Genomic DNA, 24,201 nt, shown 5'->3' on the forward strand with positions numbered 1-24,201 from the left:
AAGTCTCATTAGTGTTATTTATAGCATGCTGAAACCTCATTAGGGGAAGGTATGCTGGATTCAAAAATGCATTACCGGGAATGCTTTATTTTTTGTACTGGAGAAATTGCTTTTATTGTGTTTGTTTGTCACAAGCATAGTGGCTACTGGACATTTTGGTTTCTTAAAGTATGAAATAAGTTAGAAGAAAAGAATAATTAATCCACTAGCAAGTATAGCCTCATCATATTAGCAGAATGGCCTACACATGGTTCTAAGGAATTTCTATTTATCAATGCACCTTACCCTCGCCCAACCATTCACTTATAACTTGTTTCACCTCAGGTAATAAGTGATATTTTTCAGGGCAGTAGTTTGCATCTTAAACAGTAATAATGTGCTTTTAGTGCATTTCAAATCAGGGATGAGTGAGTGAAACTTGGGGTGCAAAATCACAAATTGCCCAATTTAGGAAGTTCTATTTGTTCTAATGTGAGCCATATATTCAAGCCTGCATAAATAGTGTCCAGGAGGCATGCCGAAGGACTGTGATTTGAGGCAAATGGGGACGAAAGAATGAGTCCCTGAGTTGTCAGTCTCAGGAATGAAACTCATTTGGTGTGTGTGGTTGCCTGACGGGATGGAGTAAGGAGGTGCTCGACTATTATAGTTAAAATTCTGCTTTTTTTCCCCCAAGACTTTGCCTTGCTGCAGGGTAGGTTAGTGGAAATCGTTCAGACCTAGCCACTCATTTCTCTGCTCTGTTATCATCCTGGCTGTGGTTGTTTATTATCATCTGTCTTTGAGTGAAAGGCTGTATCAGTTAGGAATAATTTCTACTGTAAAATTCAGAAAACCCAACTGATAGTTGTTTATGATATTAAGTATCTACTTAATATCTATTATTTACTTAACAGGAGAGATAGGTGGTCTCAGGGTTTGTTCATTAGCTCAGCAGTATTATAAAGACAGGTTCTTTCCATCCCTCTTCTCTAAAGCTCTCAGCTTTTTCTTCATGCCTGTTGCCACATGGTCTCAAGATAGCTGCCACAGCTCCAAGTATCACGTCTTTACACTAAGTGTTGCAAGCAGAAAGGGACAGGCACAGGCAAAAGTCTTGTAAGTTTGTATCTTTTTTTTTTCCATAGAGAGGAAGCTCCTCCCTCAAACTCTACAGGCTTCATCTTAAATTTCATTGATCAGAACTGGTCCACTTGACCCTCTCCTCCCCCAAACAAATGACTAACAAGCAATAAAATTACCAGGATTGGACTATGGTAAGGAGAGGGATCCCTGTTCCCTAAGATAAAGGGTTCTCTCAACAAGGGAAAAGAGGGCATATGACTATTGGGTAATGAATATCCAGTATTTGTTATCTGCCTTGTTGGTCACAAAGCAATTTATAAGGTTTGTTTGCTTATTTGTTTGTTTGTTTTTGCTCAGTAAATATTTCTACTAGTTACACTTGTGATATTGTTCTCTCGGTCAAGATAGAGATTTTCCCATCTATCCTTCCTCTTTCCACCCCGCCATCAACTTACCAAACATTTGAATAATAGCTACTATGTACTAGGTACATATTAACTGCTTTGTGGAACAGAGAGATAAACTAGACATGGATTCTGCTCTAAAAGCAACCCTGCTATAATTTGGAAATTAGACATATGCCTAAGTAATCATAACTCAAGATAGAAAGTATGAATTGACCTGAGAGTTCAGAAGTGAGAGAACCAGGGAAGCTTTCTGGAATAAGATTGGATTTGAGCATTTTATTTCTATCTAATACCTATATTAAACATAATAGCCCTTCCTGTATCTTTGTCATTGGAAAAAATGTCCATGATTCTCTCAGGAGTTATTTTTGACAGCTTCTCTTGCCCCAGCTTCCTGTGACACGTCTTGGGGTGGAGTGGTCTCTGGTTAAAAAAGGAGTGGAGAAGGGCAAGGGACGGGTCTTCATGTTCTTTCGCCTCACTTGATAATGAGTGTATTTGAATTTGTGGATGAATTGGGTGGCTGGTTTTGATGAGATTTCTATTGGAATTATGTCACCAATGACTCCAAGTGATGCATCCAGGGCAAGATCACTACAGCAAAAACCTAGAGAAGAAATAGAAATCATCAGCCACATTAACAGTGATGAATGATCATGGCCCTGATGTGGTCTTTTTTTTGTTTTTTTTCCTCTTGGAAGCAGACAGCCCTCTACCTGGCTACGTTTCCAAGGCGTAATGACATAAATAGCTTCTGGGTGTACATCTAGAAATGTTCTGCCTGCTAACTTAGACTTGAAGTCAGAAAACCACTAAGGGCAGACGGGCACACTTGAGGCTTATGTGTCAAATCCAGCCTGTGGTCATATTTTGTTAGGTGTGCGTGGTGTTTTAAAAATCATGAAATTTCAAAATAAAAAAAAAATTCAGATTTTGGGCCTAAGAAATGGAACTGTATATAAATTCTGGGTCCATATTCCTACAGGGCAATATTTGCCTAGAACTGTGAAGCTCCAGCTGCCTTGAACATGGCATATTCCCTTCAGTTTGCCACATCACCTCCCATTCTCTGTTGCCTCACACTGGCTCTACTTGATGCAATTGTAGTCCCTGGTGGGCAGTGAAATCTTTGGAGTTTTGCCTCCCTGAGTTAGAGACTTTAGTTCAACTTAGGCAACACGGAACAGATGATTCTACCCATTTAGAAATTACTGACTTTTCTTATCTTTCAAAGTCCTCAGAGAAAGCTCACCACTATCTCCTAAAGGTTTTATTATTTTGTTTGTTTGTTTTGTCTAAAGTAATGAATAACTTTATATTTGAATTGCTAACAGTTCTCTTTATAATGTGATGACATTTCAGTTAGTTTTAGAAATGGAGTAAACTATTTGGAGTTAATCAAGCCAAGCGTAAATTAATACACTTCTTCAGAGCTGTTTTATATTATATCATATATGTATATATAATATTCATATATACATATGATACTCATATATACATATAATATTCGTGTATACATATATTATTCATATATGCATATGATATATCATTCATATATGTATATATTATATGCATATATTTATATATTCATATATACATATATGAATATGACTACATATACTATTCATATACATATATATATTATATATATATATATATATATAATATATATATGAACTTTCTCCACTGGGAGGCATTTGGAAGGCAATTAACTCTTTCAAGAACTGTCATTAGGGGCTTCCCTGATGGCGCAGTGGTTGAGAATCTGCCTGCCAATGCAGAGGACAAGGGTTCGAGCCCTGGTCTGGGAAGATCCCACATGCCGCGGAGCAACTAGGCCCGTGAGCCACAATTACTGAGCCTGCGCGTCTAGAGCCTGTGCTCCACAACGAGAGGCCACGATAGTGAGAGGCCCGTGCACCGCGATGAAGAGTGGCCCCCCCTTGCCACAACTAGAGAAAGCCCTCGCACAGAAACGAAGACCCAACTCAGCCATAAATAAATAAATAAATAAATAAATAAATAAATAAATAAAAAAGAACTGTCATTAAATGATCCCAGTGGCTTGAAAGGGTTAACTCACCTTCCAAGTATGCAATTACCTTCTTCAGGGCACTGCGAATTACAATCTTGGAAAATTTGGTTGAGTTATTGTGATTGTTACCATTGCTGTTAAATAGTAGTAATAATGGATTTATGTAGTACCTTGACACCACAGAGCTAAAAACAATTACATTTAAATATCAATTTAATTTAACGTGAAACCATGTTTTATCTAATCATTGTAGCTAATTGCCAGCTTTTAGCAGCAGTTGCCACGACATTTTTATTAATGGCCTGGTAGCAAGTTAGCTGTTTGGAAGTTTCTTCCATGAAGTATCATGCAGTGTGAATTTATGTGTATCAAAAATATCTTTTTAAATGTATTCACTAGCTGATGTGTATACAATATATGACTTACTGAAGATTAGAAACATCAGTGGAGTGAACCTGTCTTTGAATCAAATATGTCTAGAGAATGTTCATGAGGGTAAGATGAAGGCTTCAAATGATGAAGTCAATATACAAAACAATGAATAAAGAAAGGTGGCTCTGCCACTCTTTCTGTCACCTAGGAATCCCTATTAACAATCAATAGGTGTTCAATAAATACCCAGCGATCAAACAGTATTGGAACAAATCATGTTTGCAATAATCTCGCCGGGGCAGTGCAAATGGTGTGATGTCAGAGTAACACCAAAGAAAGATTAAATGCCTTAAATGCTTTCTCCCTTAAGCTTTTTTTTTTTTTTAAAACAGTATTCCTGAGTTAGGAGGTGAACATTTTTTTTTTTTTTTTTTTTTTTTAATTTACTTATGGCTGTGTTGGGTCTTCGTTTCTGTGCGAGGGCTTTCTCTAGTTGTGGCAGGCGGGGGCCACTCTTCATCGCTGTGCACGGGCCTCTCACTATCACGGCCTCTCTTGTTGCGGAGCACAGGCTCCAGACGCGCAGGCTCAGTAATTGTGGCTCACGGGCCTAGTTGCTCCGCGGCATGTGGGATCTTCCCAGACCAGGGCTCGAACCCTTGTCCCCTGCATTGGCAGGCAGATTCTCAACCACTGCGCCACCAGGGAAGCCCCTCCCTTAAGCTTTTAAAACAAGAAATGATCAAAAAGTTAAAGTCGGTGGGAAATAAAACAATATTTAAGTTGTTTATATATAATGGGGTTGAAAATCAGAAGGCCTGGTTTTCAGACTTGATTCTTCCACTTTTTAACTGTGGCACCTTAAGCAAGTTATTAAACATTTATGAGTCTTTTCCCCTGTTAAATGAAGGTATACCTTCATGAGATTTATGCTATACACCTCATAGGGTTCTTGAGAAGTGAAAGTAAGGTTATTTCTGTGTGCAATTTGCATAGTGCTGGACACATTGGAGATACTCAACGTGCTGGTCAAGTGTTAGTTGCCTCTCCTTTTACATGAAGAAAGGCTTTTTTACACAATGTATGTTAGAAATTTCAAAGAAATGGCCAACATTATTTTACTAAGTTTATGAAAATGATCTGGTTGTTCCTACCTGTGTTTCTTGCCTCATCCAAAAATACCCACCTAACTACCAAACGCCTGGTCCTCCTTTCCTATTGATTATTTTCCTGATGATTTGGTGATGCTTGTTGCTGAGCTGGGAAGGGTGTGGTAGGTTAGGAGCTGAGGCTTTAAGTCCTATGGTACTAAATTAAGTGATTTAGACAGGTGTTTGTTTAATATGTACAGTTCAGGGAACATATCAATGTCCACTTGATTCCATATTCAGGTCAACTTCTTCCTGAAAGCCAAGGGGTTGAGATATTTGGAAATGAAGCAGGGCATACCGAGCTCTTAGGTTAAAATCTGGTGGTTTGTTTTTTACCACTTGGGTCATCTCCACACATAAAGTGGCTCATTGGTCTTCCCACCTAAGGCTAAGTCATGTGGCTGAGATAGGTGGGTAGACCAGATGGCTGGGGGAGGGCACTCGCATCCAGGCCCAGGACCTCAAGCTTGCTGTGGTAGATAGCAGAACACCAAGGAAGCAAGGAAGTGGTGTGGAAAGATGTGCAGTCTGATTGTCACCAGTGAAAAGGATAGAGAGTTTAGAGGGCAGAAGCAGAGATCCCTGCTGGGAGAAGGTTGCTGGGAGGCCCCCCTTCCCTTGCGCCTCCCCTCCTCTCTAGGCTTCTGGGGCTTCTTCCTTCTCCTCCTCCTCTGTGGGGATGCTGAACTCATCTGTAGCAGCTGGAGAGGAGGATCTCTGGCTCTGTGCCACCACTTCTTAGGAGGCCAAGTTGGACCAGGGAATGGAGTTTCAACAACTCCTTGTGCCTCGCATCCCTGCCCCTTCCCTTTTCTCCCACATCCTCGAACTTGCTTTTCCTTCCCACCCCATTGCTCACATCTGTTGTGAAGGCCTAGGAAAGAAAAGAGGTGTGGGCTACACCACTTGTCAGCATCTATTTTCAAGGTCGATTGTGGGGATCAATAATTGAAGAGTGAGTTTTAAATATGAAGTGTCATATAAATGCTAAATAGACTTGTAATTGATGGGGATGCTAACATTTCAGATACCATAAGGTGGGGTGGGAATGAATAGATATAAAGGCTTATTCCATAAATATCATGACAAAGTAACACGTTCATTTGTTCAACAAATATTTATTGAGTGCCTGACTGCCTCGTAGGAGCCAGACTTTATGGTAGGTGCTAGAGATACAGAGGGAACAACCACAGAAATGACAATAAACCTCCTTTCCAACTCCTGCCCAAGGAACTTATGTCCTGATGAAGAGAGATAGGCGGTAAGCAAAGGAATAAGATATATAGCGTCAGAAAATGGTGTTAGGTCCTATGGAGAAAAATATAAAGCAGAGAGGGGTATAAGGACTTGGGGAGAGGTGCAGTTTTAAATGGGATCGACTAGACAAGGCCTCACTGGGGCTATAGTATTTTAATAATTAATTCTTACCAAGGAGTTTAGATTTTCCAAATTAAAATCTATTTCCAAAAAAAAATCTATTTCAACCTAGGGTAAAGAATGCCTTTTCTGTTATGTAGATATACTTTCTAGAAATGGCATTATGGGTACAGATAGGGATGTGTGTGTGTGCGTGCGTGCGTGCGTGTGTGTGTGTGTGTGGTTTTTTACAGCTCCAGAGTCAAGATTTTTGTTTTCCAATACTTCTAGGTTCCACTAATGCTCTAATCTTGTTTTTTCCAATTCTTTACAGTACTTTCAATCTTCCTCTTCCTATCTCTTTCTCTCAATATATCCCTTCTGTTTCCTAAGTTTAGTAGCATCTTCTCCCAAAGTCAACCCTGTATGTTTTCCTAGAAATTCAAATTCAGAGGCCCCTGAGAACTCGTGGATGAGTTACTGGAGCCACTGGGTGTGCATGGAAATGTGTACAGCTGTGGTCAGAGCCCAGGCTCTGTAGTCAGCACTGAGATTTTGGGCAAGTTATTGGATCTTTCTGGACTTCAATTCATCATCTGCAGAGTGAGGCTAATGATTCCTAGTTTGGAGATCTGTGGTGTGAATTAAATGAGAGGACCCAAGGGAAGTGTACAGCACACTGCCTGACCTACAATATGTTCGAGAGGTGTTGGGTGCTTACGTCCCGATTTTTTTCCTCATTCTCCGTTTTGGAAGATAATTAGTATAGACTTTTATCTTAGAGCCAGGATGGATCATGGAAATCATCTGGTTTAATGGTTTTCAAATTATTATAATTTTTAAATCAATAGAAGGAACCCTATTTTTTCCCAATGAAATTCTGGCATGGAACCTCAGAACATAAGGAAGATAAATGGGATGAAGCTTGTTGAAATGGGAGCAAGAAATCAGGATCCTGCCCGCTTAGCCTGTACCCCTTGACACCTCAACCTTCCCTTCTCTCCACAAAACAGCCTGTAAGGCACTTTTGAGAATCACTAGGATTTCTTAGGTCTTTTAGACCAGCCAAAGCCATTTATCAGAGGGAGGCTGACGGTAATCTTCCCTCAAATGCTCTGCATCCTTAAATACTCTCCATCAGTCAACCTTGTCTCCTCTCTGGAAGAACTTGGGATGGGAACTGGCACTTTGAATTTCTCACCTACCTACTCCGTCCTGTTCTTTTTTTGTGTTCTATTGAATTTTTCCTTTCCAAGGTCACCAGAGTATCTGCCTGGCAAACCCAATGGATTTTTCATCCTGTTTTATCTCTATGCAGAACCTGCAACTAACCGTCTCATCCTTTCTGAAACTCCATCATCCTGGGGCTTCCATGATCCTTAAGTAAGGGCCTGAGGCATCTTAATAATGCTTCCTGAATGATAGCTTTGATTCAGTCGCTCCCTTTCTCAGAAGCTCTCCATGACTCCCTATTGCCTGTAGAATCAAGCACATACTCTGCAACCAATCTTCAAGGCCTTTCATGATCAATCTGCTATAAAGCTTCTTTTTTAACCTTAAATTTTATGACTTCCCTGGATTCTTGCCTGAACCTGCTCTATGCCTCCCAAAATGTGTTTTGAAAGTTCAGAAACTTTACTTATGGCTGTGGAAGGAAAAAAATAAGGGTAGGATTAGGGAAGATGAAAAAGAGAAAGAACCACCTCACCTGGACCTGGTAAGATGGGCAACATTTAAAACCGTAGAGATGGCAGCAAGAGCATATCATGTTCCCTGCAATGCGTTAAGGGTGAATATGTGCTTTTGTCAACCCTGCTAGATGGTAATTATTTGAGATCAGGGACTAATGTGCTATTAGAGCCTCCACAGTACACGACTCGCAGCTCTGCTCACCATAATCCTCAACAAACAAATGCACAAAAGAAGGAATGACCAACCAAATTTGTGAAAAAATTTGCACAAGTTTATATAGTCTATTAATGAATAGATTAAACCCTTTGAAAAATGAAAACTAATATAGAAATGTGTTTTTATTATCTAATCCCCTAATGTGTTTTTTGTTTTATAAATGATGCAGTTATGTTATTATAATGTGTTTATGTCCATTAATAGTTTTGTAAGAGGAAAGCCAGTGTCCTGTTGGAATTATTTATATACCTGGACTTTTTATCATGGCTTTTCCAAAGGACGCAATATCGGTTATTTTTTTTTTTTGCCCAATAATGCTGCATCACCAAGCACTCCAAAACTTGGTGGCTTGAAACAACCACTGTTTATTATTTCTCATAAGTCTATGGGTTATCTGTACAGTTCTTCTGGTCTGAGGCAGGCTCAGATGATCTCAGCTGGGCCCACTTTTGTGTCTGGGCCCACTTTTGTGTCTGGGCCAGCTGGTGGGCCAGCTGGGGGCTGGCGAGTCGGAGGATAAGCTTGGCTCTGCTCTAAGTGGTCATGGGCTAGCCCAAACTTGTTCTCTTGGTGAAGGCAGAAGAAAAAGAGAGAGAATAGAAGTATGCAAGGGCCACTAGCTTCAGATCACACACTCACACTGTTATTTCCACCATATTGTATTGGCTAGAGCAAGAGACAACGTAGCCAAGCTTCAAGAAATGGGGAGGTGTTCTCCACTTCTCAGTGGAAGAAGCTGCAGAGTCATATGGCAAAGGGCGCGGATGCAGGGAGAGACAGAGAGCTGGGGACATCCATCTTTGCAGTCAGTCTGCCATGGCAGACCTACATGCTTTCGTCAGTTTTTCTTGAGATTAAGAAGGAGACGAGGGAAGATACACATTACTCTAACTTGAGGGACCATGAACTTCCTTTTGCCTCGTTGATACTCATGCTGCTGCTTAAGGTGCTCAGAGTATTACTACTCAATCTTCCCCTGAAGCTGATTTAATTCTTTAAAGGCTAATTCTACATTCTGTTTTTTTCATGCCCTCTTAGTTTCTTATCTTCTAACACAGGAAACGATAGATCAGCTATTTGTTGCCTTTGTGTCTCTAATGAGTAGAGAAAATAAAAGACATTGGGAAGTTCCTAGGAAGCAGATATGTAGAGAAATGAAAAGAGATAGCTTTGGTTTGCCTCTTTCTTGGCTGGTTTTTCAAAGGTGAAATCTAGAAGAAAGTAGAGTGAAGTCTCGGGGGACATCTTTGGGTTTGGGAAGGATCTAAACCTTGGGAAGGTGTGTAAAGGCATCTGTGGGGCGGGGAGCACATAGAAGTGCTGATCTGGAGTATTGGAAGGTATGAGAAAGAAGGGACTGATCAATAGCTGTTTTTCAAGTGCGGAGCATAATTTGTGTCAGGCTGCTGAAATGAGTTAGTGCTTCATAGTTAATGGCTGGGAGCACATTTTGTTATCGCTGCACTCTCTAAAATGTTTGCCATCCACAATTTTAAAAGGCTGTGAGTGACTCACAGCCAATGTGAGTAATGCACTGGAGCTTTGTGAGCTGGGGCCTCTTCTATTCTGAAAACCTTCCCCTTGGACATCGTGTCTCTGTATTTACCTCTCTGGCTTGGCTGCCTCTCGAATCATCTGGTATTCTTGCCATCTTGTTTGGACATTGCTCTCCTTCAAGTTGCCCTTCTTTCCATGGGGGCTCTCCTGGTTCCCCCACTCAGTCCTTTCTTGAACCAGATGGAAACATCATTCCCTTGACATTCAAAGTGTGGTCCATGGACCAATAGCATAGATGTACTCTGGGAGCTATGATTCAGCCCGACTGAATCAGAGTCTTCATTTGAACAAGATCCCCAGGGGATCCGTGGGCACATGAAAGTTTGAGAAACACTGCACTATTCAACAAACATTGATTTTCACCCCTGCTATTTCTGTTCCTTCACTGTTAACCTCCCCCAGGCCCTTTCCCCCCTTACCTTAGCTCAGAAAATGCTCATCCACTTTTCACTAAACTCTGTATGAGTGATTCCAAAGTGTGATGAGTTTCCCTGCTGTGGATTGACAAAAAGGCCCATTAAAAAGATCTTTTCCCCCCAAGGTTGCTTCTTTGCTTGGGTAAGTGGAAACTGGTGGTGGCTGTGGGGTCTTCTTCCTTTGTAATGTGGGGTGAGCCACAAGGTAGTCCGAAATTAGACATTTACGAAAGCAAAGGACACTCTGTCTTACTCTCGCCATACCCTAATATTAATCAAGGCTTCCTGCCGGGAGAGTGGGTACTGCGTGTGATTAGAGGCATATTAGAATATGATCTCATTTAAATTGCTCCCAGTTGAGTGAGTTATACCCGCTCCTTGAGTCTTTTCCATGGACCCTGTGCCAAATCCTGAGCCAGTTATCTATTCATATTATGATTTAATCAGCACATCAGCCCAATAGAGCATGATCCCCATTCTACAGATATGAAAGTGAGGCTCAGGGAAGGGAAGTAATTGCCCAAAGTTGCATAACTGGTGAACTGCAGGATTTGAAAGAGTCTACATTCTTCAGTTCTCTGTGATTTCTCCAGCTGGAACTTCCTGTTTTCCCTTCTAGAAAGCTTTTTCCTCCGGGTTTACTAGGCATCTATTTTTGAGAAGCGGCGTTACGCTAAGCTAATTCCTGATCTTCGTCCACGCCTGGGCTCGCGCATTTCGCGTCCACATCCCCACACTGTCTTCATTGTCTGTTCCCAGTGCTGCCTCCAGAAGAAGGTCCGTTCTGATTCCTTCCAGCGAGATGGCAACTCTCTCTTCTTCGGACTGTGTTGCCTGCGGTCCTCGGAAAGCTTTCCTTACTCGGGGAATTACCTGACGCTTTCTCTAACAAGGACATTCCATCCTTTGCTCCCCTCTGTCCACTTTGCCCTGCCTGGCACTGTGCCTGGCACATCACAAATAACACATATTTGTTCAGTGAATTGAATCTGAGATGATTTCTCTCTGACAGGGACCTTGGGAGTGTCAGGACTCCGGGTGGAGGGAAGGTTGTTAACAGAGGAGAATTTCTCTACACAGGCTATTTCACACTTTTTGCCAAGGCCCAGCCCAGATGTCTCTTAAAATCCAGTCCACAAAGAACCGAAGCTGAGGGGATGATGAGCTCGGCCTCCTAGGAAGAGGGGTCCCACACCACTGCTTTTGCTCCTTAAGAATCTCAACGAGAAAGAAAGCAGAAAACATTTAAACCTTCCTCTTGGAAAGCTCTTCTGCCTTTGATTTTTCAGAATGTCTTCAAGTGATTTGGGTCTATTTTTAATACCCGTGAGACATGATGTTGTAAGGAGAGCTAAATATAGGGGCCACATCCCCCTTTCTTTTATTCATTGGCCTTAATCTTCCTGGGAGGAGAAGAAAATGCACATGATATTTCACCACGGAGTTGTGACGTTTGCCCTGCTGGGCCTTGCTGCAAGGAAATTCATAAATACCATGTCGGAAATAAAGATAATGAATGGATTCTTTTTGGAGAAGATGTGAAGTGGGAGTTTATTTATGTTAAACCTCCCCTGTCTGCTGAAGACGGCGAGATAGTTCCTCTCGTTTTCCTCAGGGTCCTCTGGGGACAGCAGGCAGCCTGTGTTACTGGAGCGAGCTTCAGCACCCTACCGACAGAATCCAGAAGAGCCGGACAGTCAGCCAAAAATAACACACGGCATCAGAACAGCAGCTATAATTCCGGTTTATTATATACTTACGAGCTTTCTTCTTCTCTCTTTTTTCAAAAGAAGGCATTAAGTGGTTGTTAAAAGCAAACAACTTTGTGAGTACCCAAAGTTGTACTTTGTTGGACCAGAAGGGAGACTGGAGCTTACTGCGGCTGCCCTGAGCCTGAGGGATCTGGGCTGGAGGGCTCTGCTCTCTGTCTTATGCCTTCTTTCGGGCCTTTGCGTTTCCCACACACCTTCAGGATCCATTGTTTCCACTTGTTTTGGGTGGATCCCTACATCCTCAGCATCTGGGGATGTGGCTGGGATGCATCTTCAATCTGATGCTGGTGCCATCATTACCTGTGGTTGCTTTGGAGGCCGATTAAGAAGGGAAGCAGTTGGGAGTGTGGCTCCCAGGATGGGCTCTGGAATCACCCATTGGGTCCTGGATTCCCTCCCTTAAAGCCGTGAGAACTTTGCAAAATGATTCAACTTTTTCATGCTTCAGTTTCCTCATCGGTCAAAGAGAGATAATGATAATCTCATACAGAATTGTCTTAAAGATTGATGTGCATGGCAAGTAGTAAACACTCAACATCCTTTAGCCTCTAAGTCTACCCTTGTAACAAAGGCTGGGCCCAGTGCATCTTCTAGAGCAGGGACATGATTCAAGGTTGATATAGTTACTATGTTTTAACAACCATCTACAGGATGGTCTTGCCTTAATTTGGTTTCTAAATCTGCTCACTATCCTGATTCCTAGTGTTGTTCTAGGTAGAGTGGCGGCCTTTGTTTCAGAGAAGTTGCATCTATATTAAGTGCTGTATCTGTGCTTCACGTGGGCTGCCTCCTGGGGAAGAGGTCTTTCTCCTGCCTCCTCTGCCATTCCCCAGGAAATAAGAGTGGCCCACAACTCTGCCTGAGAGACGGAACTACGGCTGGAAACATCGAAGGATTTCTTCTAACGGGGTAGAAATCAAAAGGTCCTGAATGGCACTCTTTCTGCCCAAGTCCAAGAAATACAGTCCCCAGTTACTCCCTAAACCTTCCAACAGAAGCTGCATTTTTAAGTCTCTTTGCTTGTGTGTGCCTCTGTCCCTCTGTCTTAAGAAAGGCAGCTCTCCAAAGGAACATCTTTTGTTAAATGACATTCAAAAGACTTAACATCTCTGCTGATCTCTAGTTGGTTGGCCTCTAAGGGGACTTTTGGCTCCCTTAGATAAATCATGGCTGTTTAGACAGAAGCTAGAAAGTACGAATTTAGACACCTTGGGGATATTAGGTCAGAAAACCCCTTGTCCCCAAATTTCTCTGTTTATACAAATCATTGACTGGAATCTAGCAGAGGAGAGTTTGTCTGTGTGGGCGTCAGTGTCCTGTAGGTGTCCGTGGATATTTGGATTTGGAAATGAATCTAAAAAGAAAAAAGAATTCATGGGTCAGAGTGCTGTGAAGTCTTGTTGGTGCTGTGGTCTGTGTTCCTGTAGAGACCTTTCAGAAACTATTTGCTTTAAAAACATCACCACCAAAAACCTTAAGCCTAGGTTATACACTCAGGTTTGGGGCAGGGTCCCCACGTTGCCTTCTCCAAGGACACGGCAACAGGAGCGGACCTCCTGGCGTTGAGCTAGGTCGGCATAGGGGGTTGGGATGGATGGATCCCTGGGGCAATGCCAGCATCCTTCCTTCTCCATGTTCAGATATTACTGTGGCTGAGATGATTTGCTTACCTGGCTGTCTCCCTCACATGAGGGCAAGGATGTGTGTTCCTCACCTCTCATCTCTAATACCCAGCACTGTTCCTAGCACATATTAGGTGTTTAGTTCATGATCTTAGAATCCAAGAGCTACAAAATAATGTGAAAAACCACTTTGCATCTGTTTAGTTATGAAGAAAGACATTTATCTTGATTTCTGTTACAGGCCTGGATTTATCTCTGATGCCAGTTTAGGACTAAGAAAAACATTTGGATTTGAATTCTGACATTTGGTCTGTCTATTAATTTATGGTTTATTTGATAGCTCTAAGAGGCATGTTTGAAATCTAAAATGAATTAAATAAATTACAGAATTTGTCTCCCTACCCCTGTCCCCTAGAACCCAAAAGTGTTAATCAAACGTGTGCTCAGTTTCATGGTTGCTAGGTTATCGCATGGTCTGCATCTGCAAATTGGAGTTTATTTGTTGTAGAATCTTAAAAAATTATGGCTGTTCAGACAGGCTAGAAGGTACAGATTTAGCTCTTATTTTGTAGTTCCTGTCATAATGCTTTTCTGGAAAAAAAAAAATGAACAGCATGTTTGTCACGAGTGGTCTTACCTCTAAATTATATTGGTTTTTTGTGGTTTTAAGCCAGATTCTTGATGTTACTTTAATTTGCTTTTCCTGGTTTAATTTATTTTAGTTGGTAAAGATTATTCATCACTCATTCAATTCCAGGGTTATCTATTGATTCTTTTCTCCCCATTTGGTATTTTCTGACATTTTGTGGCACTCAATATTGATTTATACAAAATCAGTCATCTAAATGTCCAGAGGAGGTGTCATTCACTTGTCATCAGCTGTTTTTCTGAGCTAGTAAGTGGAATAGTCACGTACACTGAGGTTGTTGAGTGATTTAAGGGTGGAAGTCCTGCCCGTCACACCTGCTGGATCATCCTTATAAAGATCCTTACAGAATTTTGAAAGTGAGATCACTGAGAAGATTCTCCAGAGGCAGCAGCATCAAGCAGTTTCTTAGTAGGGGGCTCAATTCTTCCATGTAACATTTATCAGTTATTCTGTTCCTCAGTTATTCTAAACCTATGCTCTAAGTTAAGAAAAAATAAATAAAATAAATAAAACTTGCTATGCAAGTACACCTTCCAGATAATTCTTCCTTTGTTTCCTAAATTTAATGAATCAGCCTTGATAAAATGTAAATAGATTCTGTAGATCTGGAGTGGGGCATGAGATTCTGCATTTCTGCCAAGCCCCTAGGTGATGTTGGTCTGTACACTTTGAGTCCTTAGCCCACCTACTAACTAAATTCCCATTCTGATTCCTTCGTAGTTTGAAATTCTTGAACTATATCTGAGGTTCCCCTGGCATTCAGATGTTAGTATTAGGAGTAAATGAAGAGGGAAGAGATGAACCCCCTTCCTGCCCCCACCAAGTTATATCGGCATTATATTTTTCCAACGTTATATTTTTTAACAGCAATGAGAACCTAGGTGTATGTTACAAATCCCTAAACCAATTGGATAGCTTTTAATAATCTTCCAAGAATCTGGTGGTTAGTAAAGTCAATTTTCATGAGTCTTTGAATTTATATTTCTTAAAGTTATTTGTGCCTGAGGGGCTCTGGCAATCCCTCACTTCCTCGGTTCTAAACCCTTCTCCTCTTCTGAGGTTCCTCTGGCCTCCATCTTCATTTCTTGCCTGGTTGCAAAGAGTCTTACTCTCTAAGCTGAACTGAAAAATAACTTGTGACAAAGTGTTAGGAGATAAAGCTTTAGGTGGCCCCTCCTAGGAGTATATGCAATTTCATAGACAGTGACAGAAAAGTTTCTAAAATCAAAAGATATGACTGGTGACATTTTAGCCCCGTGGCAGTCTACTGGAGGACCCTTTTTGGGCGGTGAGGAGGAAGAGGGAATGAATGATGTTTCCAGCCTACCACATAGCCTATTTCTCATTCACTCATCCTACTCATAAGATCTACCTTCCCACTCTACTCGTGAGTCTATTGGTTATAACTTCTGGGGGCTTATGACTTTCAGTTAGTCTTTAAAGTAATCTCTTTCAAGGAAGTATTCTGTAATTCATCTCTGCTGTGCGTACCATTTGCTAAGGCAACGCTCTGTGTCTATGGGCTCTCTCGATGTCCCGGATCTCACAAAGTCAGGAACAGTACATAAACATACTGGAAGGGGAAATATTATTTTTATATTGAATTGGAAGGATGATGTATGGAATGTCTTCACCTGGTCGGACTTAGATTTGATTCTTCTCAAGTCAGCGACAGATTCATATGAGGTTCTCATCTGTATGTTGCTTTTTATTACATTATTTTGCTTCGGGCTCAAACATATCAAAGTGATTCAGACACTGTGGATGAAATCATCTGATTTCCATCAATAAAAGTCTACTAAATCCTTTCGATTATAGGCAGTCGGTATTATTACACGGTTATAGGAAGACATGGGGATGCTGTGCACTAATTAATAGAAGTCTATGTGGCTCGGATTTATACAATGATTAATGTTTATAGTTATAGCCAGGCTGTTTCTCGCTTAAGTGATATAAGTAGATTTAGGTATTGAAATGGATTCTGTTTCTTGGTTTGAATATTTGAGTCTATTGCTTTCTATCTCTGTTCACTAGGAGTCGATTAAGAAAAGGTCCTTTCTAGTTTACCTTCTTACTCCATATGATTGAAAATGGTTGTTGACTGATTAATCACGTAAGTTGATTAAGTTGGGGGATCATAAATCATATACCTACACAAAAATTTGACTTTTGCTCAAAATCCATAAATGCACATTTATTCATCAGTGTATTGCTGTGGAGCTAAGGCCTTTTCTCTAAGTAGGGGTCCACAGAGTGGAATTTTGGAGTCTTTTTTTTGTGTAAGCTATATCCCTGGAGGAACCTCTACAAATTCCAGTTTCAATTTCTTTAAAGTGAATTAAGAATTTTAAGGCAATGACCAGTAACCTGAGTAGAATCTGTGCAGACCTTTATAATCCCTGCCCCTGCAACGACAATATTTTTAAAGCAACTTTTCTTTATTGGGTCTTTCCAAAGCATTTGACTAGTTTCATGAGAGCAACAACTCCCTTTCCATTGAAACTCATATTTTATAGCTATATTATTTAATTAAATTATGTAATTACATTAACAGGCACAACTGGTATAAATAGGGTTGGGAACAAACACAAATGAATCTTGATAAGCATACAACTCAGCCACATGGGAGCCAAAGCACATAGGTGCACAAGAGAATATTCTCCTAGCCACAGTGCTTTATTTTCCACTGTCCTGTGGGCATCACTGTAGTTCAGTGTAGATATTTTACAGAGGGAATGATTAGCATTAATTATTCCAGTGAAACAGTGAACTGGAAACCAATGTTCTATTTTTTTTCTTTCCAAATTATGACTACACTACCAAAGTTCATCCTTTTCAGATTTATCACTCTTATGACACCTGTTTTTGTTTGTTTGTATTTATTTTGTTTTGTGAGAGTTAATATCCAGACACCTCTGGTGTTGTGGATTTGATACATTATTGTCGTTTTTTTGTGAAGCAAAGTTCTGAAGGTAAACACCTTACTATTAGCTTCTAATAAAAAAAAAAAGAGAGCAAAAACAGAAGTAAAAGTTTGTGGGAAAACGTCTTGGAAAATTTCATTGAGAATGGATTTAAAGTGAGAATGTATAATAAAATGGATGGTAGGAACTCATAAAAATTCTAGCCCAGGTGTTAAGTGAAAGTGTGTACAAAATCCTATTGGTGGGTGAAAGACCATCAGTTCCTTCCACACCTGGGGACTGCTTGGCTCTGTACTTATTTTCATCAATGTCCCCCTGCTCTCCCCACCCAGGCTTTCTTTCATTTTCTCCTCTAGACCAAATACCTGCATCCCATAGAGCAGGTGAAAGTGCCATATTCTGCCATCGTAGAACTCTGTGGAATGCATGGCTTCAGTCACTTAGAAAACTCTTTATTTTCTAGTCCTTTGATTCTTAAAAATGAAGTATTAACCCATATTTATTCTATTAGTTAAAGGAATTTTCCTTAAAATCAAGGGAGGACTGACTGATGCATTTTGTAGAGATGTTTCCTTTTTTATTTTTTTATATAACTTTTCCTTAAGGAAAATGTTACAAATTCTAAAACTCATTCTATTTCTTATTAGTTAGCATATTCTCAATAAGCTGCTTATATTGAAGGAAAAATAGTGATTTGCCAGCAATCCTTGGCATGTAGACGCATCACCCCAATCTCTGCCTTCATTTTCACATGGCTTTCTACCTGTGTGCATTTGTCTTTGTGTCCACATTTTCCCCTTTTTATAAGAACACCAGTCAGGTTGGATTAAGACCCACCCTAATGACTTTGTTTTAGCTTGATTACCTGTGTAAAGACCCTGTGTCCAAATAAGATCACATTCTGAGGTTCTAGGGGTAGGATTCCATCCTATCTTTTTGAGAAGACACAATTCAACTCATGACACAGGGCATAGTTTTTAGCGTTTGCGTTTGCAAAACATTGAGAAAAAAAAGAAAAAAGACTCTCCCAGCGGTGTCCCAAAGCAGGTTTGAGTTTGTGTCTTGAAATGTCAGCGTTGCAATTTGGCTAACGTGTTATATATGCTTTCCTTACACTTTATTTTCATAGTTGAGCCTTCCTTTAATGAAAATATTTACAAAGAAAGAAACAGAATGAATTCTTTTTTGATTGCTTGATTTAAGAATCATGAATAAAAGCTATGCTATTTAATAAGCTCCCGTATTCCTGTATGTTCTCATTATGTTTACATTTTGAAGGCGTGCACTTTATTTTATCAGTAGTGAATTCATACTGAGCTACATTTAGTATTTGAGGCTTCATTTTGCTTTCATTAATTTCCTTGCTAAATGATAAGTGGCATTAAAGTCATGCTATTCTGAGTTTGCTTTCCGAGACAGAGTGACGCTGCATTATTGAACACTTCTACCCTTCCTTTTTAAAATTCATATTTCTACATCATCTATGGAAATTGCCACACTTAATGCTACTATCTTATGAGCAGGAAAAACCCAGGCTGTAAAAGAAGGAGGAAATAGTGGATTATGTGGGACGTGGGTAGAACAGACTGACTTGTAATGGAATTTATTTAAAATAAAATAATATTGCAGACTTACTCGATGCTCATGATAATGCTCTAGTGAGATTATTTCATTTGATTCTTATAATGACTCTATGGTAAGGACAGTGTATTGGTCAGGGTAGGCTAGGTTACGCTGTGGAAACAAATAACCCTGAGGTTTATTTCTTGTTCACATAATGTCTGTTGTTTGTCCAGGTGACTCTCCAGGACAGCTGTCCTCCATGAGTTGGCTCAGCATTCTAGTCTGCTTCGATGTTAAGGCATGTCTTATCAACATATGCAATCACTGCAGTAGGGGAAGAGTTGGCTAGGAGCCAAGAGCTGGTGATTAAGGTCTCCCTCTGAGAAGTGATAGCCATCACTTTTCTTACATGTTATTGGCCGAAACAAGACATGTGATTAAGGCTAATTTTAGGAGGTTTAAGGAAATGCCATCTTGCTGTGTCCCTGGGACAAATGGGAATCAGATATTGATGAACAAAAATATGCTTGAGACAATAATACTTCCCTTTTACAGACATGGAAACTAAGGTTCAGAAGTATTAGGTGACCTGCCTAGGGATATAGAACCAGATAATAATGGAGCTGCTACTCACACCTTGGTCTGTCTGACTCCAAAGGCTATCTGTTCAACCACTTTGTGTACTGCCTTCCATAAGAACTGAGTCAGCTACCTTGAAGATGATGTGATTCAACTGGTAAAACTAATTGCCCCCAGTTTTCCTTATGGAGTGCTCTTGATAGAATTTAGAGGAAATGGGGAAGAACAGGTGATTGGTGAGGCTTCCATTGAGTCTAGTCTCTGGGGAAATTTTCTGGACCCTTTCTCCTCTGGCCTTTCTCTCTTACCCTTCAGGGTAACCTCTGAAGAAGCATCTGAATATTATGGATAAAAGAGAGGAGGTGAGCAAGTAAAGGAGCGATTTTGCATTTCTCTGCTTTGCTAGAGGTGGAAGGTACAGTCTTGTAATTATTAAAGGGATAACAATGTCAAGTTAGGCCTGTATGGCAATTTGTAGCCTACATAACATGTTCATATATGATCTGAAGATGAGAGCAAACCTCAGTGTACTAATTGACTGTGACCCATATCAGTGAGGTGTGGTTGTCAAAATAGCCAATGGGACCTGGGACTGCATCAGTGAAAGGGACTGACTAACATGAAGTAGAGGTGGAGAACGCAGGCCTTGGGGTCACATCTGGGCTACCCTCTGACCCATCACCTAGGCAAATATCTTTGTCTGTCTTGGACTTTTCACTGTAAATCAGGAGCAAAATGATGACTTCACAGTATACTCATAAAGGATAAATGATGTAAGGTTAATAAAGTACTTGCAGTACCGGGTGTGTAGGTCCATGCTCAGTAAATGCTGGCTGCTCTTATTATTATGTTGGTTGTTAGTGTGAGGATTTTTAAAATAAAGCATGTGATTATTAGGCTCTATGCGCAATGATAGACCATAGCTGGGATATTACAATCACTTCTGGAACATTAGAATCACTATCACTAGAGATAGTGAAATATATTTTGAGGCTGGCATCCAGGATGGAGAGTTTACCTGAAACCATCTTCCATGGTTTGCTGAAGAAACTAGCAAGATCTAACTTGGAAAAGAGACACTTTAGCAGTGGTTTGAGGGCATGGGCTGCTACTGTCTTTGGATCTCTGAAAGGTTGTCCTACAGAATAGGCTTTAGTATTCTTTACGGAATTAAGAAACAGTACAGCCATGGAAGTTGCAGGGAGAAGGATATCAATTCACTGTGGGACAGAACAATCAACCATGGAATTGGACTGTCTTGGGAGGTAATGAGTTTACTGTCATTGGTGGTAAGAACATTGTTCACATGGGTAATGGCAGGATCTTGGGGATTCAGGCATCAGCTAAGTGATTAGATTAGAGAAACCTTAAATGATACTCAACACTGAGTTTTGTGATTCTAATCCTGGGCACTCAATAGAATCATCCAGTGGGATTTAAAAAAATATAACAGTGTCTTGGGCCCTACCCTAGACCAATTAAATCAGAATGTCTAGGGGTGAGGCTCCTGTAACAGTATTTTCACAATCTTTCCAGTTGATTCTGTTGTGCAGCCAAGTTTGATAACCACTGTTTTAACAAAGGAAGCAGGTGCCATTGGCAGTAGCGCCTCTCTTAAAACTGTAGGTGATCAGTTTTGAATAGCAGGAGGGAGTATCATTCTGTGTGAGAGATAGTAATGCAACAGGGCAGAGTTTGGTTGGGTTTGGCTTCGTTGAGCCCCAAATAATGAGAAGTCCATCCAAACTAAAGCCTCTGGTCATTTTGGCTAATGGCTTGGGTAAAGGGTTGAGGTCCATGTTCAGTTTAAACGCCTGCCACAGAACTTCCTAGAGGGGGGAAACCAGAGACTGTAGACACTCAGGATTCGACTATAGGAAAAGTCTATTTTCCCCCAAAGGGACTTGCTATTATTCATGTTTACTGGCTGCTAAGTGATTCATCCGGTGTTGAGGGAGATGTGCTCACATGAAATGTGTTGCTTCTATGTAAAGTAGCTTATTTCTTCTAGGATACTCCGGCCCACTGATGCAACCCTGCAGAACAATGCAAATCCTGCTGTGTGTGTGTGTGTGTGTGTGTGTGTGTGTGTGTGTGTGTGTGTGTTTGGGGATGAGGAAAAGACAGGTGCACACATAGATATGCATATTTCTAGGTCATAGAGCATGCCTTCACACTTCCCTCCTCTGACCTTTATGCCAGAAACATAAGAATGACCCATTGTCCACTGGCCCTGGAGCTTGGTTGTTCCTAATCTCTGGACGCTCAGTGGCTGAGCTGGCCTCTTGCCTGGCCATTTGGCAGCTGTCAGGGTAGCCCCGTGTATCCCAAATTTGTTCCCGCGTGGCTTCTTCCTGCCTGATCCCTCATCCTCTGGCATGGCATTTTCTCCATGACAGTCTGCCCCTGAACTGCCCTCGCTGCCGCTTTGGTAAAGGCTTGCAACGAAAGAGTAACAGCCACTGGCGAATCCAGTTTGTGCAAGCAGTACCAGCAATGGATGAGACCTCCACCAGGCTGGAAGAAGACTGGAAAAAAGGACTTCAGCGAGAAGCGAGCTGGCAGGTAAGTGATGTCCTCAGCCCCAGATGGACCCAGAGCTCTCTCTCAACTCTTTTAGCTCAAGTCTGGGTAATTCACATCAGTCTGTTTGCACAAATGCGTTATCTGCAGACACATCCATTTGGGAAAAGTCATCATTAGTTTTCATTTCTTTGTAAACCATGCAAATAAGATTCCAAATGAATTTCCTCTAGATTCTTGAGCAAGCTAATAGAGTTTTACAAATCTATAGATGTTGCTAAATTTATACTTTCTTAATAAAGCCCCTTGAATTAACAAGTTGCAGGTGTATATCAAAGGAAGCATGAAGATTTGGTTTGTGTGAGTTCAAGTTCATTGCAACATAAAAATTTAATACAACACCTGTCACCAGACTTACTTTATAGTGTTATAGTAGCTTGGAATAAGGGGCTTGGTTTTAACCTATTTTAATGAGGTGACCATTCTTTTAATGCGGCTTGCGTGCCTTTCTTATTTATGCTGAACTCATAATAGGTAGAAGCTCTGTGGTATGCAGAAAGTTCAAGCTAAAGGATTCATTTTGGTGTAGAGGCAGTTTTCATTAAAATATGCAAAGCAATAATGTTTATACGTTACAATACCTATTTCAAATTAGCAAAATTATATGCTCCTGTCTCATAAGCTGCCAACTGAAATCCCTTCCTAAATCCTGTTGAATGGCTTTGATTACTCTTCTTCACATTACACATTACACACCTCTAATGCATATTTTTACGCATCCACTCCATTGCCATTTAATTAGACAACAATATTGAAGAGTGATGCCAGAGGTTTGGTGTTTTTTTTCTAATGCTGCTCCTTATGGAAAAAGAACACTTCCGTGCATGAAGCATTTCTTATGGGTGGTGTTGGATAAAGTGCAACTGTGATTTTCCATTTTGTCTATAGCAGGCAGTTTCCTACAAAAATGGTGATTCAGGATGAGTTGATTTTCAACATCAATTTTTAAAAATAATTGTCCCTTTTTATAAAAGGAGGGAAACTTTTCATAAGAGTCTCCTTTGCGATTGAAATTTCAGTGAAATGTAATACTGATATTGACAGGTATGTTCTGTTCTAAGCCATGTGATATTAAGTAAGGAGCTTCAGAAAATAACCTCCTCCAGCCTGTCATGAAATTGGAGTCCTTCCACTTTGAGTGGGAGTGTTATTTAGGAAGCAGGAAGGCATACAAATAAATCTCTGCATGCTACTTTGAGAATGTCACGTGGTAGGTCCCCAGGGGTTCTAAACAAATATTCAGATATTTTATGGTATATTGATGTGACTTTCGGATTTTTGTCTTTTGTTTATGTGTTTTCCTTTAGAGAGTTGGCATCTTATACATAGTCTTCATTTCAAAGGAGAATGAAGGAAGGAAGCATGTGAGGAGATGACTCAGAGATCTCTGTGGATAAAATATTTAAACTAGGAACATGAAATCCAAATGTTTCTGTAAAAAAGCATGTGTCCTATCAATGGTAGCGTCCCATGAACCTTTAGGTTAGTCATTTCCCAAAAGGCAGATAATGAAAATGTTCTCTCTGCTCCTTGCCTCCAAAGATGTGATTGTGTTCAAATTGACCCTTGCCATTTCCATTATGGTAACCGAAGCTCTCCCTATAGCTCCTGGAGGTCACGGTTATGGGAAGGACATCCCAGGCTCCCAATTGGCCTCCCTGACTCTTGGCCATGCGTGGCATTGTGTGTCACGGTGTGTCAGCCCCTGCTACTCTGCTTCTGGAGCTCTACCCACAGTGAGGCCTGCCTGCTGCCCACACTGTCCAGCCATCTGTGTTGCCATGCTGGGTCCCCACATGCACGGAGTCACCCCACTTCAGCTGATACTTAAGCTGTCCCTAAAGGAGGCAATGAAATCTGATGGCATTAGATGTAAGACCTTTGTCGTGAGAGTGACTTCTTTTGACCCTCCATGGTAGTGATGGAGTTGGGGACAATTTAAAAACAAACTGTGATTGATACTGAAACTTTAATTTAGCTTCAGTACTACATTTCTTGTAGAAACTGATTCAATACTTCTTTACCTAACTAACTACTATTTACCAATCACAGTGTCCCATGTGTGTGTGTGCACCCGTGCATGCACGTGTGCATGTGTGTGTGTGTGTGTGTGTGTGTGTGTGTGTGTGTGTTTTGAACAGGATCGCATCTTTGGAGGCAAGGAGCATAGAGAACATTTTCATTATCTGCCTTTTGGGAAATGACTAACCTAAAGGTTCATGGGACGCTACCATTGATAGGA

At 40.8% G+C, this 24,201-nt stretch overlaps 1 protein-coding gene across 1 annotated transcript in view; it reads left to right on the forward strand.

Annotated features, from left to right (window-relative positions):
• Nucleotides 1-21,730: 21,730 nt before the first annotated feature.
• Nucleotides 21,731-24,201, forward strand: part of PPARGC1A (PPARG coactivator 1 alpha) — a 306,431-nt gene continuing 303,960 nt past the window's right edge. The window contains exon 1 of the mRNA XM_036852984.1: nucleotides 21,731-21,941. Coding sequence (XP_036708879.1) covers nucleotides 21,873-21,941 — 69 coding nt within the window. The 5' untranslated portion in view covers nucleotides 21,731-21,872. The remainder of the gene's footprint in view (nucleotides 21,942-24,201) is intronic.

The sequence above is a fragment of the Balaenoptera musculus genome, chromosome 5 (assembly GCF_009873245.2).
Source record: "Balaenoptera musculus isolate JJ_BM4_2016_0621 chromosome 5, mBalMus1.pri.v3, whole genome shotgun sequence".
NCBI classification, from domain to species: Eukaryota; Metazoa; Chordata; class Mammalia; order Artiodactyla; family Balaenopteridae; genus Balaenoptera; species Balaenoptera musculus.